The 17,566-nt window shown below is 41.7% G+C and overlaps 1 protein-coding gene across 2 annotated transcripts in view; it reads left to right on the top strand.

Moving 5' to 3' along the window:
• The first annotated feature begins 7,620 nt into the window (after window positions 1-7,620).
• IGF2BP2 (insulin like growth factor 2 mRNA binding protein 2) overlaps window positions 7,621-17,566 on the top strand; it is a 141,983-nt gene continuing 132,037 nt past the window's right edge. The window contains exons 1-2 of one of the 2 annotated variants that reach the window (XM_019735887.3): window positions 7,621-7,910; window positions 9,467-9,527. In XM_019735887.3, the coding sequence (XP_019591446.2) occupies window positions 7,733-7,910; window positions 9,467-9,527 (239 nt within the window). In that variant the 5' untranslated portion in view covers window positions 7,621-7,732. The remainder of the gene's footprint in view (window positions 7,911-9,466; window positions 9,528-17,566) is intronic. The other variant, XM_019735888.3, reaches the window with a different exon arrangement.

The following is a 17,566-nucleotide window of genomic DNA, read 5'->3' as shown; positions in this document are numbered from 1 at the left end:
AACAGAGAAAAGGATTAAAAAAATGCAGCAAAATGTTAACATTTGGAGAATCTGGGCGAATGTCATAAAGGACTTCTTTGTATTACTGCAGTCTTTTTGTAACTCTAACATTGTATATAAAATATATATTATGTATAACACGTTTGTATATAAATTTATCTATATCTATATCTATCTATCTATCTATCTATCTATCTATCTATCTATCTATCTATCTATCTATCTGCAGGTATGTATAAACTAAAAACAAACAAACAAAAAAAACCCTTAGTTTCTAACAAATGCAGATTCCTGGGCCCCAGCTCTGAAAATTTGGGTTCAGGAGTCCTAGTGGTGGGTCTTGGGAAGTGTGTATTTTTAAAGTTCTTGTGGTAATTATGCTTAATCTGGTTTGAGAATCATCTCCTGCCAGGTAAAGAAAAATGTTGTTACTGAAGCGGTAAGAAAAAGAAGATAACTAACACCTTTTACCTACCACCCAGCTTTATAAACAAAAAAATTAAAACGGAAATTCCATGTGTGACTCTCCAATTCCTATTCCCTTTTCTCCCCTCCCAGAGGTAATAATTATCTGAAATGTGGAGCTTTCCCAGAAGTAATTGTTATCTCAAATTTGAAGTTTGTCATTCCCATGCATGTTTTTATACATTTATACCATACAGATGAGTCCATATCAGCAACAAAATTGTTATGTTTTCAAACTTTATATAAATGGTACCATAACACATCCTTCTATTAATACAACTTTTCATTCAGCATGTTTTAGTTTTTAACGTTGATACATGTAACCTATTTCATTTATTTCATCCATAAGGGAAAAACTAATGAGTCCAGAGAAAATGAATCAATGTGCATACTCTTTAACCTGATGTATATTAAATTTATGACTATCTCAAAATCTTATTTTTGATCCATTTTCTTGTTGATGGATATTTAGGTTCCATTTTTCCCTATCCTTGTGCTACACTGAAACTTGTACATGTTTCCTTGTAGAAACTACCAGGTCAAAGAATGTGCATGTTTCTTCATTTTCTCTGAAGTCATCAGTTTTCTCCTTTTCTGGATCACACACAAGCATCCATAGTAACAGGAGAGAAGGCAGAGTCTATGGGCACTGATGCAGTTATGTGAGCCGGTATAGCTGGAATTTGTTGAAGTGCTCTTCTGATTGCTATTTTCTCAGTGCAACAGAAAGCAAGGTTATCAGCTGACACCTAGAGTGGATGAAGAGCAATAGGAAGGTGTGAAGAGAGATGAGATGGCCATGGGAGAATGATTGACAGGGAGTGCTGAGGCCTATATCATTTTTACTAGATAATGACAAATTGTTCCTCAGAGTAATTGTACCAATGTACACTCTTGCCAGTAGTGGATGGCTGTTTCTAATGCTCCACACCTTTGCCAGTATCTTATATCATCAGAAGTTTTAAATTTTTGTCTATTTGTGAATGATTTTAATTTCTCCAATTACTCATGAGTTAAGCTTATTGTCTATTTGAATTGCATGTTCTGTGAATTAGCCCATTCATGTTATTTCCCATTTTTCTAATGGTTGTCTTTTATGATTAATTTGTAAGTTCTCTTTATGTGGTTTGGATAATACATCAGTGTTTACATTATGACTGTACAAATATTTTCACTGTTGAGCCTATGACCATTGCTCCTTTCCCGTATGACCATGTGTTTTTCCTAGTTAATGATTTCCTTGTTTTTCCATTTGCCTAGTTTTTCATATAGCTGTGATTAATTTTTTCCAAATGCTCCAATATGCTTGCTGTCATATCAGAAATAATTACATTTATATGTGAGTTCCATTTTTTTGTTCCTTGACATCCTCACTGTAAAGGCTTCTATCTTCTTGTCCCTTTCTGCGCTGGTTGCTCTCTGGATGGCTGCATCGCTGGCATTCTGGATCTTCTATTCAGTTTCCTGGGTTGGATTCCATATTTCTCAAATCCCATGTCTTTCTCCTCCACAGTTTTGCTGGCATTTAACCTCTAGTAGCTCCCCCCAAATGGGGCATGTTTGAGACCTTCATGTCTTTTTTTTTTTCTTTTTAAGATTTTATTGGGGAAGGGGTACAGGACTTTATTAGGGAACAGTGTGTACTTCCAAGCCTTTTTTCCAAGTGAAGTTGTTGTCCTTTCAATCTTAGTTGTGGAGGGTGCCGTTCAGCTTCAAGTTGTTGTCCTTTCAGTCTTAGTTGTGGAGGGCGCAGCTCAGCTCCAGGTCCAGTTACCGTTGCTAGTTGCAGGGGGCACAGCCCACCATCCCTTGCGGGAATCGAACTGGCAACCTTGTGGTTGAGAGCCCACTTGTCCATGTGGGAATCGAACCGGCAGCCTTCGGAGTTAGGAGCACGGAGCTCTAACTGCCTGAGCCACCGGGGAGGCCCCCTTCATGTCTTTTTAATCGATGGTCTAACCAGGTTTAGAATTCCAGGTTGAAAATAATTTCCATTCAGTTTTGAAGGCAGTGTTATACTGCCTCCTCGGTTCCTTTATGTTTTAGAAAAATACATTCCCATTCTTTCCAAATCCTTAAAAAAATTAAAAATTTTCAATTACAGTTGACACACAAAATTATATTTTCAGATGTACATTAGTGATTAGACATTTATATAGCTTATGAAGTGATCGCCCCAATAAATCTAGTACCCAACGCCATACACAGCTATAGCAATATTAAAAATCTTTTTTGTGACCTATTTTCTCCCAGATGCCTTTATAATTAGATTGAGATCTAAATTTCACCACGATGTACTTTTGCTCTGGATCTTTTGTTCTCAATGTGGAGATCCATGTCTTCAATTCTCAAAAACTTTTTTTTTTGCATTGTTTTCTCAGTACTCTTTCTCTTATACTTATTTCTGAATCCACATTTAGATTTGATTTTAGGTGTGGAGCGCATGCTTTCTTATGTCTCTGTGTGTTTGCATATGTTCTTCCTTCTGTCTAGGATGCATTTCCTCTGCCATTCCTCTTCTCCTAGCAAACCCTGACTTATCCTTCAAAACCAATTTCCAACGTCAGTTCTTCCGTAATGATCCCCTTACCGACCACAGGCCGAATGAGACAGTCTCTTCTCTACGCTCACAAAGTCTATTGTGGCACCTCTAATGCCAACTATAATCTGTTTACTCATCTGTCTTCCCCGCTGATCAGAAACTCCTTGAGAGCAGCACACGGTTCATCCATTTCTGTATCCTTAGTGTCTAACATCGTGTAATGCTGTGAATAAATGAATGAATTTAACAAGGGGAGAAAAGTGAACATTTTCTCCTGCTACCTATCAAGCATGACACAAAATACGTACCATCATAAACACCTTCACGTAATCCTTACAGAAAACCTCAGACGGTCCTTGTTTCATCAACAAGTGTTACCTGAGTCCCTATTATATGCCAGGTTTGATAATGGCCAAAGGATGAAAAATACAAGCTCGCATTTCTCCAGAAATTCACCATACAGTAGGGAAGAGAAGACTTTTTTCCTCATACAATTTTTAAAACTTGACATTTAATTCACATACCATAAAATTCACCCATTTAAAATGTACACTTCAGTGGTTTTTAATGTATTCACAAAGTCATGCAACTATTACCATCAGAAAGATATTTTTTATCTGAGTAAATGAAGTGCAGTGTGTATCCTGTGGTCAAGTCAGAGGAGGAGGCTGGAGTTTCTTGGGGGGGAGAAATGCATTCGAGGGAAATGGAACAGTATGTGCAAAGGGCCAGAGCTCTGAGGTGGCCCAGAATTTGGAAAATATGAAAAGTAACGGAGCCAGAGTTTATGGTGAAGAAGTAGGTTGGGCTATTTTACAAATGAGGACTCTGAAGGCTAAGGGAGGTGAATTGACTAAGGTCAGCCAATTTCTCTTCTGCCAACTCAAGAAAAGGTGTCTAAAGGAGGTCACCCTACCATTTCCTAAGAGTAGATAGGTGCTGATACCACCAAATACTGTTTTTCCTTCAATCTTCCGGCAAATAGGCTTAATTTCCCCTCCCAACTCCCTACGTTACCTAGAAACATTGGCCATACTGACGACCATCATTAGCTGAACAAAAACATTTTCACAGTTGTTTTGCAGATTCAAAAGGTTAAGGTCACCACAGTGATGCTATGAGAAGGTGCTCTATCCATGGACAGAAATACGCGTATTTTGGTCATAAAGTCCAAGATGAAACCTTAATATTTCACAGGCTCTTTGTGAGGCTAAAATGTGTTTGCTAGTCATGTTTCAAGCCCTCTGTATGACCATGAAGAAATTCTTCTACTTTCTTAGGCCTGTTTTCCTACAATCTTTCCCCAGCTACATTAAGAAATCTTTCCCCAGCTACCTTACCACCATCCGGCCCAAAAGAATCATTGAGAAACTGTGAGGATGTGCACTGTCTTTGAAACTCTTGAGGAAAAGGTTAATACATGCTTTAAAAATTAATATGCCTACTATAAGATTTTCTCCAAAATCTGACTTCAGTTAAACTATCACAAGAACTTGGCTTATTAGGCTTAAATTCAGTTCAGACCAATTTCCATTTCATCTCTGAAATGTGGGGGATGAATCAGGGGAACTCAGGAGAAAACATGTAGAAAATAAAGTTTTGTCAGGCAGGGCAATGACCTTTGGATTTCTGGTTTTGTATTTGGAGGCTGTCCCCTTGCTGCCCCCTACCCTCTTCTCTATCATGAGAAAGAGCAACTCTGCATTCTAAGAGAAGGAACTGTAGGTGCCACACATCAGAGATGGAGTAGAAATGTGTTCTCCATCAACCTTACCATTCAAACCCTTTTGCAGCACCACCATTTACAAGTCACCAGCAGGTCAAAAAACACAAATTACAGCAAAGAGCAATTATTGCTCAGAAAACACTTTGAAAGTGACCTGGTGAAACAGGGTAGAAGAGTTCATCAGAAGCCACATCTGCCAAGAATCCTTACATGCTTGCTGCCCACCAGAGAATCCATGCTAAAATGTTTGTGGTTTCGAATTGACATGTCTGAAAACATTCTACAATGAAAAAAATTTTACTACCCTTTCAGAGATGAATGAGACCAATTATCCCTGCCCCTCTCTCATTTCTCTTTTAGAACGTGTAACTCTGAATTAGTGGAAATAAAATAAGCAAACATGCTGTCCTATAATATGAAGGTGACCACATCAATTAGGGCATTTTGTATTAATATAAATTATCTGACAATAGTTACCTCACAGTCTGCTGAAATTTATGCAAACGTTTGTGATTCTCCACTACATTTTAGTAGGGAAGCATCCATACCTACCCGGTTTCCTGGAAATTAAGACCTAACCGGAAAACAAGCCCTAGCATGATTTGTCAGGATGACAACCCCGAACATAAGCTCTAATGCGTTTTTTGGAGCAAAAATTAATATAAGACCCGGTCTTATTTTTGGGGAAACACGGTAGTTTGTCTACTAGTTTGGGGAATAAAGGCAAAGTCCATTCCCAACTCCAGGAGCAGTTAAATCCATTTCCTTTTCTAGAGAAAGGAAGTATGTGAATATTTGAGACCAAAGCCAGAATTCAAACAACTGCAAATATCTAGGTGAGAAAACATTATATTTTCCCATGTAGATAAGTAATTATTTAAGATCTTCACCAAAAGAAAGTGTTTTAAAGCTCTTGAGTTTCTGAGGGAAAGAAAAGAAACAAGCACTAAGGGTATGTCAGCTGTGTCTCAACACACTACTCGGGGATCTTCCATGCAGCCCTCACAACAGTTTTGCCAACGGTCGGTTGTTTTGTCCTCTCTTTTAATGCATGAAGAAACTTAGGCTCAGAGATATGGAGCATTCCCGGCTACACAGCTGTGGGCCGAAAGGAGGAAGGCCTGAGTCCTAAGCAGATAGGCCTTCCACCTGCCAGTGTTTTTCCGGACGTGAACGACCTGGGGGTACTTGTAGAAAGTATAAAATCCAGGCGCACAGGGTCCGTATTCAAAGGAAGGGGCTGGGGAACGTGGATTTTTTTTTTTTAAACAACAGTGCTCCCTCCACCCCCTTCATCAATAGGAAAGCTTGGGAAAAGCAGTACTATACAACTCAGCCAGGAGACCTGAACCTGTTCCATCCCTACATTTGTGGGCCCCAAATCCCCCCAAAACCCACATTTCTCTGGATTAAGCCATCATCTCTCCTAAGGCCCCCCTGAAATCCAGATCATGGAATCGTCTACTTCTCCATTTCTGAATCTTGCCTCCCCCCCCCACCCCCGCCCTCTCCTGTAGAATTTCATTTCCTGGCTGGGACCAGGCTCTAACCACCAGAACTCGCAACCGGTTTCCAGCCTGTCTGGTTCCTTCCCTAGCCCCTCAGCTTGGGCTGCTGTCATCCCAGCCCTGCCTCTTTCGTCGGTCACGTTGTTTCCTCCGCTTGCAAGGACCTCTTTCCTTTCCTGGCCCTTCCCAATGCTCGGGAAACTCCTACACAGCCTGAGCGCCTCTGCTCCAGTCCCCCTCGCCTTCCATCGCCCTGGCTCCGGGACTGAACCCGGCCTCGCGAGCGTCCGTCCTCCCTGCCACAGCCCCTGCCCCCTCCCCGCTCGCCTCGCTACCCGCCACCTGGCTTCGCAGCGGCCGCTCGGGAAGCCCTCGGCACTTCCCAGAATAGAGAGCAGCTGCCAGCGTCAGGCTGCCGCCCACCGCGGGGTTCCGGACGCACCGGGTGCAGGCGGAGGGGATGTGACTGCTCTGGCCTTCCGTCTCCCCACACGGGTCGGAGCAACTTCCCGGGCGTGCACAGTCCCTGAGGGCCCCCGGCGTCCCGGCTCTAGCCCGCGATCCCTGACCACACGCGCTGCCCGGGAGAGCGGGGCTCAGAGAGGGTCTCGCAGCAAGCGCTCCGCTCGGGAACGCGCAGAGCGCCAGACTCGACTAACTCGCCGCGAGAAAGTTGTTGTCTCCCAGCCTGCCCTCGCTCCTCACCTCCGAGACACACCTTCCCGCTCGCCCTGGCAGCCGCGCGCTCACATCCGGTCCACCTTGCGCACACCCCTTTCCACGCTCTCCCACAGCCCCTCTCCCTCCCACGCCTGCGGCTCCCAGCCGCTCCCCCGCGCCCCCTCGCGCACTAGCACCCGCGCCCCGGGCGCACCTTCTCCGCCCCGCCGCTCGCCCGGCCTCTCTGCGCCTCGCCGGCCCGGGGTTCTGGCGCCCGGGAGTCACAGCCCCGGGCCGCGACTAGCTTCCGCCCGCTGAGCGCGGGGCAGAAGCCCGGGCAGGCGCGCGGAGCGCTCGGAGCGCTGGGGGCGCGAGGCGAGGGGCGCAGCGGCGCGGGGCGGGGAGGGGGCGCTCGCTCGCTCACTCTCGGCTGCGCACACGCCCGTACAAACTCTCACACAGACACACGCGGGGTGCGCTGCCGCCGCCCGCCGCTGCTCCTCCTCCCGCCACCGCCTTGAGAGGGAGAGAGGGAGGCAGAGAGAGCGCTTTGTCCGCGCGCCGCCGCCCGGCCCCGGACTCTGCCCCGAGGAGGCAGCAGCGCTGAGTCCCCGCCTCCGCCTCTGCCTCTGCCCCCGGGCGGGCCGGGCGGCCGCGGTGGGGGGAGCCAGGCTGAGGGTGAGGGTGGGGGTGGGTGGCGGGCGGGCGGAGAGCGGAGAGGGGGGGCGGAGGAGGAGGAGGAGGAGGAGGAGGAGAGACGAGGGCAGCGAAGGAGGCGAGGAGCGCCGGGTACCGGGCCGGGGGAGCCGCGGGCTCTCGGGGAAGAGACGGATGATGAACAAGCTTTACATCGGGAACCTGAGCCCCGCCGTCACTGCCGACGACCTCCGGCAGCTCTTCGGGGACAGGAAGCTGCCCCTGGCCGGACAGGTCCTGCTCAAGTCCGGCTACGCCTTCGTGGACTACCCCGACCAGAACTGGGCCATCCGCGCCATCGAGACCCTCTCGGGTGAGCACTCGAAGCTGTCCCCCTCCCCCCGCCTCTCCCTTCTCTGGCCCGGACGGCGCCGGGAGGGAGGCCGAGCCCCGCGGGCGGCGCCCGGCGGGGGCTCACGCGCTCGCACGCTCACTTCCACGCACCAGACCCTCAACTCTGACCGCCGGCCCGATCTTGGGACGGCGCGCTCCCCTCCCCCCACACCTCCGGACTCACCCCTTCCCCTCTGAGCCGCAGCCCTGGGACCCCTGTGCCGCCCCGAGGGTCCCCGAGGCTAGCTCGCTTTCTGGGAGCACCCTCGTTCCCCTGACTCCCGGAGATGGTCTCCGGAGTTCCCCACCCCCATCCTTAGAGAACCCCCGTCCCCCCTCTTCCCTGACCTTCCTGTCACCCCCTTTGCCAGGGACCCCTCAGATCCTGCATCTCTTTCTCGACCGGACCTTACCCCTTCGCGTGCCTCGTGCCCAGGACCTCTCGCCCTCTGGCGTCCCCGGAGCCGCACTCTCCTTTCGAGCCCCCTCCCCACCTAGCCCCGCGGTACCCCACTTTCGGCACCCCCTTGGCGCCACCCTGATGATCCCCCTCCGAGGTTTCGAGGCTCCCCCAAGCCCTGCCCCATGCACGACGGCACATCTTTCTCGGTCCTCCTCGAACCTCAGTCCCCTCTCGCTCGTCTCTCAAGCGCTCCTATTTTTCTCTGAATTTTTTGTCCGATTTTATTAAGAAGAACTCGGGGCTGGGGGCTTTCCGCCGCCTGTCCCCCCGCCTCCCGCTCGGCCAGAAGCACCTTTTTACGAGGTGCCCTGTCTCAACTCGGTGGGGGCCCGGGCTGAGAACCGGGAAAGAGGAGACCGGGGGGCCCGCGAGCGCGCTGGAGCCCAGACGGGAGACCGAGAGCGACACACACACTCGCGCGCGCGCGCGCACTCACCAACTCTCCCTCTCGCACACGCACCGCCCGGAGCTGCGCGGGCCCCCAGACCCTGAGCCTGCGCCCCCCGAACCCAGGCCAGGACGGAGCCCCTTCCCCACTAGCGCGCGGGGTGGGGGCGGGGCGGCGGCGAGGCCAAGGTGACACCCAGAAGCCGGCAGGGACTGGGCTCTCGCAGCAGCGGACCCCAGAGGGCTTTTGCGCGTCTTCTGGGGGGCCATCAGAAGGAGAGAGCAGGGAGGGGATTGCACTGGAGTCTTCTGGACCTGGGTTAGCGGAATGGAGAAGTGGGGGCCGAGAGAAACGGGGCCGCGCCAGTCCTGCAGCTTGAGTTTCAAATGAGCTCATCCTTTCAAATTGGCGCCGCTCTTTATTAAATTTGTTTTTCCGGTAATGCCACCCACAGCTATACCTGGGGTCGGCTCCGGGCTCGCACCCTTCCCACCTCGTCCCGAGACTCCGGGCGCCCATCTTTTTTCCCACTGGGAACCAAGTTTGCCTAGCTGGAGCGGGGTAGGAGACCCCTGGAGGGCGTCCGAAGGCGGAGCCCGAGCGTGGAGTTCTGTACGTGCTCCTCCTAGACCCCCGGTGGTTTCCTACAAGCAAGGTTCTGAGTGCTTTAATTTCTGTTTTAAAGGTAAAGTGGAATTGCATGGGAAAATCATGGAAGTTGATTACTCAGTCTCTAAAAAGCTCAGGTAAATATATTTTGCTTAGTTATTTTGTGGTCGGGCTTACGTATAAGTAAAAAAAAAAACCACTCATTTTTTAAAAATGTGCTTTTGTAATTTTAAAAAAGGCTTTCGTTTGTTTCGTTGTTGGAGATAACATAGTTTAGAAAGTTACAGGTTTTACTTTCATTATATAAGGTGTTTACTAGTCTTGGAAAATATCTGGTGCCTTATTGGGGGTAGGGGGTGTCGAACATTAGCTGTGTTAAATTCGCTGAGACTGTTCAACTTGTTTATCAAAACTTGCCTCCCACCCCTACCCCCAGCACAATGGCAACAAATTCTTGTCAAGACTTCCTGTGAGATGTTAAGAGTAAATATTTACTGTCAGCCAAGTTGCTTAACTAAACCTCGCGATTAATTAGTTTTCTTTTTTAGATAGCTTAATGTTGAATAATAAAATAATTCAGTAATGGGTCAATATTTTGCATAGCACTCTAAAGAACTGGGTTGTTTGGATTGGATGCCAGTTAAAAGCCAGACTTTTGTAGTCACTGAGACTACTGATTATTGCTTCTGAGAGTTTTGTTGCTGTTACTGTTGCTTTTAAGATATGTTTCAGGCTAAACAGATACCACTGTGAAATCTATAGTTATATTTAAGTGCATTGTTGTTAAAGAAGGAGTAAAAAGGTTTGTGGAGGTTGGATTGCTCCAGTGATTTGCTTACATGAGAAATATCTGTATGAGGAGAGAAATGGAGGGAGAACAGCTTTGTTTGAAGTTTATTGTGGACTTTAAATTTGGGCCCTTTATTACTCATTCTAGATTTTTTTCTCTTATGTGTCGTAACTTAGTTTATATCCCATTCACATACATTTCTTCGCTATTAGTCATTAAGTAGCTGAATTGGAGAGACTGTAAGTGAAGTCTTTGATTTACCACCTTTACAATCTGATACTCAATAGTGCAGCCACTTGATTTTTGCCAGGATTGAATAGATTTTAAAACAAACTATCCTAATTTTATAAATACTTAGATATTTTGTTAAAGTGGTTTTTAAAAATTGTGTGCACATTTGCAGATATGTTTTATCTTAAGCAACAGGATATCTTTTGTTTGCAAATGATTCTGTGGTATTATCAGAAAACTACTTAATGCTTATTAAAAAAAGAGGTAAAAGTTATGATTTGCAGTTTCATGTGTAATATTAAGCCAGTTCTCTCTAGGAAAAGATGTAATGTGTAACTGATTGGTTTTTCAGTTAAGTTTTCTAAATTTGTATACTTTTCTTTAAAATTAGTTTTTGCTTGAGACATCCAAGTTGTAGCTTCCTGCTATATTAAGTAGTTATTGTAAGTTTCAATTACTCATCTTACAACACTTAAAAATTTGAATATATTAAACAGGGTTTGAAAGAACCACCCAAAATATTTGATGGGCGCTGTTTCTGTAAATGCTTAATTCTATTGGCTAACTTGCTGTTTTGTGTCCTTTTGGGGGTTAGAGTTAGTAAATATCACTACTTTTTAACATTTGATGGGCTGACACCTCATTTCACGTTGCAAAGTAATTATTTAATGTTGCAAAATAAGTGAAATACTAGTTTAACGTTATTAATATCTCCTAAAATTTCTGACAAATATACTACTTTTTGACATTTTGTTTCAAAATACAGAGGTTATTTGCTGTTAGCTGGAGTGCCATTGAAATTATTTTATGTTGTTTATACAAGAGTTCAGAATTTAAAGCACGTCCCAGATTTTTACTATTAATTAAAGAGCAATTTAGGACTTACACAGTCCGATTAGTACAGGGTTTCTTTGAACATGTGGGTGATATGAAATACCTAGGAGGCAGATTAAAATGTGCTGTGTGTGATTCACTACACTGAAGACGTCTGACATACCAAATGTATGCATAAGCTGCTGCTGTAGGGGGTTACATTATTTCTGATTGGATGGTTTTAATGTGTTTTTTCCCCCTTTCCTTTATTAGTTTAAAAATATAGAAATTAGTTACTTGTGTTGTGTACTGAGCTCAGACTCCTGGGATGAAGCAGCTGGCTGTATGTTCTCATGTACAGGGCATTACCACGGTGGTGGCTTTTAAAAAGCAGGGTACTGTGACATTTGAAACCAAAGCTTTTATGTTATATGGTGACTGTTTTGGTGTTCTTTTGTTGCATTTCCATGAAAATTAACAAGTTAGGAGTAAATTTGTCAGTGTCAAGTCAGTTCTATATGTGGTTTTTGTGTCAGTTGAAGTGAAAATGTGAAGAAAACAATTCATACTCATTGCTTGCTTACTTAAAAAGATCATTCAACAATTGAGTGCTCGTTTTCTTTAGATTGTTCTGATTTCTTTCTGTTATCAAGAATCAGTTTTAATGTCTACATTCCAATAGATTTTTTTTAAGCTAATGATACTTTGGGAGGAGATGTTTTTAAGTTATGAAATTACTGGCATGCCATTTGCTTGCTACTTGCATCTTTTGTTAGATATCATTCTAGCATCATTTTATATGTACTATTATAGTAGGCAGACTAGATACCATTATTTTCTCAGGTCATTCAGAGATAGAAAACTTCTTTATTTTCACCACGTGTTTAATTCTTATTAACTGCAAATTATTGTAATGTAAACCATGTACAAGCCATCTATTTCTCTTCTTAAGTTGGTTGTAGGCGCTGTTGAATAAAAATCTTTGCATCTTTTTTTCTCTATTCATATTTCTTGTTAATGTATATGAATCAAAGTTTTCTTAAAGAGAAAAAAACTGGTAGGGACTTTCAAATTCTATTGAAAGTTGTGGACATTTCCATGATAGAAATTTCATTTTTGCTGTTGATGAAAATTTAGTTTTACACACACACTTTATCTACACACATGCACACATATACTGCAGCTAAGACATAGGCTAACCTGACTGTGCTTTGTAACTCAAGTTGAATGATTCTGTGAGAAACAAAACTTTGAAAAATGCCCTTTCTGCCCACTTCTAGGAAGTAACTCAGTGGTGCTAGACATGCTTTTACTGAGATGGTGTAAATACTATGAGGTAGTGTAGGAAAAAGCTATGAATTTGTCTTTCATGACTTAAAAATCAGTAATTGTGTTCTCTCCAATGCAAATGAATTTGGTCTCCTATAGGAATGTTAAAGAAAACAGTATCTCAATTGTGTTTTGCTTGTATGTACTACATTGTGTATAGTTGAATTAAATACCAAAAGAAAAAAACAAAACACAAAAAAACACCCAACCTCAAGCCCTCCCTGCAACAAAGGCTTTTGCTGCATCAATTTTTAATTTTGTAGTAACAAAAAAGACTTTATTAGGTTAAAATCATATGGTAGCCTCCTATATGAAGAATTTGTTGAATAATAAATTTGTTGAATAATACCTCAATTTAATTATATAGATTCCATGTGTGGGTGTAATATATGTTAATATAAAATTTATATCAGACTGTCAGGTTACTTTTGATTTGGCTTTGAGTGGGACATTTAGTTTTTCCATTTTAAAAGCGACTAATAATTTTTTCATATGGTTCTAGGTAATGTCATAGAGAATTACACACTTTTATGACCTGTAAGAGATAAGTATTAGAATGAAAATAAAAGCAGTAAAGAAAAAAATTACTTGATAATTCAGGTGACAACATAGAAATTCTACTTTATATTTTTAAAAGACTGATCATTTGATATTTTTACACTATTTATATATTAGAAACCATTGAAACCTACAAATCAAAGTAGATTTTATATATTGCTTGATTTTCCAATTCTACAAATTCATATCAATTTTAAATTGTAGTGATTTATAAAAGTATTAAATGGCTAAACACTCAAATGTTAATTCCAAAAGGTGATTTGATGGTGTATGATACATTTACCAAATTGTATTTTTAAAAATAATGATATTTCCTTGTAATTATGCCTGGGTATGAGATGACCAATAAGGGTTGGTCTCAGTTTTGTTTTTTATTATGTGAACTAACGTGAGATTATTATTTATATAGAGAAGGTTAGTAATATTTGTACAACAGTTGTTATATTTAATGATCTAAAGTACAATATATTTTCCAAGAAGAAGTTTTTAAAAGGACATTAGAAGATTTATAACTAATTGCATATCAAAATTAACATTTGAGTATTATTTTGAGTAAATGTTTTTATTTTATGGAGGTTGCTCCAATTTTTAAACCAGAGGATGTAAATGATGAAATGTGTATAAAAGCAGAGTAACTTGGGCACATTTATGTAAAGTCAGAAAAGCTCTGAAAATCAGATTTCTATGGGAAGTAGTTACACGTATTTGATACTTTTCAACTTTATAAATATTTGCTGTCTACTGCTGAATCACTCTTCCAAGTCTGCTAATGAAATCTTCAAAAGTAGATGAGCAATTGGTCAGAGTTCTTAGAAGATATTGTTTGAGCTAAGTGTGTCATCTCTGATTCAGTGGGGTGTGTGTACTTGGGTGTGTGTGCGCTTGTGTATTTTGTGGGTGACAGTAGACAGATGCTATTAAGAGGGAAGAGGAGGAAATCTTTAATTGAGCAACAGTTGCTCTGGATTTCAGTCCAGAGGCAAACGAAAATCACTAGGTGTTTGAACGTGTGGCATAGGGAATCAAATGCAATGATACTTGCTTTGAGTGATGTATAACCCTTGTAGGAGGTTAACCTTGTGGAAGTCAGGGCACAGGCACCTGTAGTGGCTTCATCAGTGCACATGCTGCTGGAAGGACCATCCCATGCAAAATCTACTCTCCTTCGTTTTTGCTTGGATATCCCCTCTCACTAATACAGTTAGGCAAGGGACTGTGAAGGTTTTAATGCTCTGTAAGCCATTTTTTAAGTGTTAGAAAATTCAAAATATGGATATGTATTTTCATTTAGAAATTCTATATCGTGGAAGGCAATAATACGTTATTTTGCAAAACAAAAGTACTCTGAGGAAATCAATTTCATTAGAAGAAGCATAGTATTGAACTGGTTTCTTTGGAGGCTGTTAAAAAGTTGAATTACAAATTTCAAAAATATATTTTAAAAAATTATATTTAAATACCACTCAAAGTGTCTTTGATGTTCTTTTTGGTGTTAAAGAAGAGGTGGGGTAAAAAAAAAAAAAAGAAGAGGTGGGGCTTGACTAAACCAATTTTTTAAACCAGTTTTCTAAAACTTTTAGTCAAAAGCATAATCTCTTAGAAGTTGTCATTAATTTCTTAATTTGAAGGATGAGACAGTTCTGTTTAATAAAACATGCCCAAATAATTTGTTAGTCAAGGTTTATCCTTTTTACACTCAAATTCAAGTTCAAATTAGTTTGAGTTGTTGTTTAAAGACACTATCATTGAAGAAAACATAATAGCAAATAAAAATAAACACCTACTAGTTAACAGTCTTTCCTCCCATTTATCATCATTAAATTAAAAAAAAAATCTTTTACTTTATAATTTGACTTCATGCTTACAGACTTGTAATTTTCATTTGGTGGCATGGACTGTATGGGTTCTATTTCAGGCAGTAAAATTGCAGAGTGCTCAGAGCATTATTTTTAAGGTTTTACTTTTCCTGTTTTGATCATGGACTTGCGTCTGGTCTTTCCATAAAATAGTGAAGAAAAATTATTTTCTCTTACAAAGAAATTCAGAGTCTGTTGCTTTGGCTTCCAAAGAGGATGGGGAATATAATAACTGTATCTTTAGTTTGGTTTAGAGTTTGATGGCATATTGAGGTGTAGAGTAAGTAGACCAAAGGAAATGAATGCCTTTGCATTAATAGCAGACAATCAAGTTTAAAAGCTCACCAGACGTCCATCATTTAACAGGTATATGTCTCTTCCTCAAGCCTCTGGTTCTCACTAAATAATAAGCTTGCATTTTTGAGATACATTTTGTTTGTTTATTCCTGGATTTCCTGGTTATTCATCTGTTCTCAACTTTATTTCTTAAAATATGAACCTTTAGTAAGAATTTTCCCATTCTGTTTACTATCATAACATTTCATAAAATAGATATTTGACTAGGCCTAATAAATGAAGATTAAGACTTCTGATGCATGTTTCGGACTTTCTAATAGTTACCTATATCATAACAAATATACCTAATGGCCAGGAAAATATGTATGGGACCATTGCAATGATAATATTTTCAGTTTTTCTTATTGTATAATGTGTACCAGCGTGTGAGAATTTGTCTTAAGGGGAAGCTTGGATTTTTAATTTTTGTTTTAAATGTGGTCATAAAGCTTGTTTCATAATTCCATGTGTTGATGTTTAAATAATATTAGTAACATCTCAGGGAGATACATGTATTTTTATGTACCTGCTGCATCTTATATTCATATGGTACTAGTGATGCACAGCCTCTTCCACACATTTTCATTTATTTCAAATAATAATTTTGTGAAGAAGATAAGACAGTTAACATTATCCCCACTTTTCAGATGAGAAAACCCAGTGTCAGAGAAATTTAATAATTTGCCTAAGGCCTCATGGCTATTAAATACTAAAGATAGGGCTAGAACTCAGTATTTCTGAGTTTCAGTCCAGTGTGTTTCATCTACCTTTACTATTTTTGACTGAAGAAGTCACCTGAAAGTATTATAAGCTTCAAGGGTGCCTGCCAGTCAGGACTTAGGGAAATCTATGAAAGTAGGTTTGTTTGTGACTGACACTTTGCAGTGATCTTATTCTTGCATCAGTCTGCATGACCTGTATGTTGTTACAGTTTTATAGAAAAAAGTAATTAGAAACAGAGGTAATTTTAAAATTACCAGCAACATTACCTCCTCCCATCACCGTGCTTGCCTTGGACAGAAATGGGGAGCATGTCTAACTATGCAGGTTGGATTTTGCTGCTGTTACATGCTTTTTTCAGGGTTGCATTCCTTGGGTTACGAAATAGGACATTGTCAAGAAAGACGTTTCTTTCATCATCTGAGCCACACAAGTCATATAGGTAGCCCTGGTGAGTGAAAGTGCCCTGTGGTAAATGAAAGTCTAGGGTGGGTTCGTCACAGGTTTCAGCCAACACATTGCTGGAGGGCAGAACTGTGTTTTGGTTTAAATGTTTCCTGGTAGCCTCCAAGTCTTTCCCCACCTTGGGTGTCTCTCTCTGTTTCGCTCTCTGTATAATCTTGGTTTCTCCTGTGGGGACGGAATGAGTATTTATATGATAGCACCCATAAAGTTTTCTCAGACTTCTTCATTAATGATATAATCACTCAAAAACATAGTAAATAACTAAGCATGTGAAGTACAGTCCATTTCCCCTTAATTGTAAATTATTTCTGCATTTATTCTCTTGTTTCCTTTAACTTTTGTATACTGTCGTATTTATGGTGGTGAGAGAGGAGGTAGGAGGGAATTACCAAGAAAAAAATAGGTGAAAGGTTATTTCCAAATCCCCATGCATTTCATTTCTTTAAGTTAGTACAGTTCAGAGTGGGGGTATTACACGTTCTGTGGAGTTTTGACTCAGAAGATGGGGAAAAGGAAGAAAAGTAACTAATACTTCCTGAGTAGCTGATGTGCTAGGCACTGGACTAGGCCTTCTATGAATCTTATTTTATCCTCACAACAGCTGGGAGAGGTATGTATTTCATCCCTTTTACAGATAGGACTGGAAAACTTCAGACTCCAAAGCCACTCCTCTTCCCACCTGACCAAACCTGCTTGGAAGAAGCAGTGGCCATATTACCGTTGCTGTCTAATTTGAATACAGCAACAGCACCCTAGCAATAAAATAGGAAGTTTAATAATGTGTACATAGGTTATAGAGTAACTTTGTATATTTTTCCTAACTCAGAATAAGAGATAAAATTCACGTGTATGCTACAGATATGCAGAGGAAGATAAAGAACTAAACTTTAGTATATTTTTAATTTAGAGTAATGGAAAAGACAACTAAAGTGTTAGTCATAATTTGAAGAAATTTTCTTGAAGTAGTCCTACAGTAGAAACATTGGTAATTATATAAAGATAAAAAGATGTTTTTAAAAATCATTATGGTTAAAAGTTAAGTGTAAAAACCATGTATTTCATGTGGGGGGAGGGTCTG

This window comes from Rhinolophus sinicus, chromosome 17 (genome assembly GCF_057876585.1).
Source record: "Rhinolophus sinicus isolate RSI-liver-muscle chromosome 17, RSI-T2T, whole genome shotgun sequence".
NCBI classification, from domain to species: Eukaryota; Metazoa; Chordata; class Mammalia; order Chiroptera; family Rhinolophidae; genus Rhinolophus; species Rhinolophus sinicus.
Note: the sequence above shows the minus strand (reverse complement) of the source record. Positions and strands in the feature narration are given on the sequence as shown.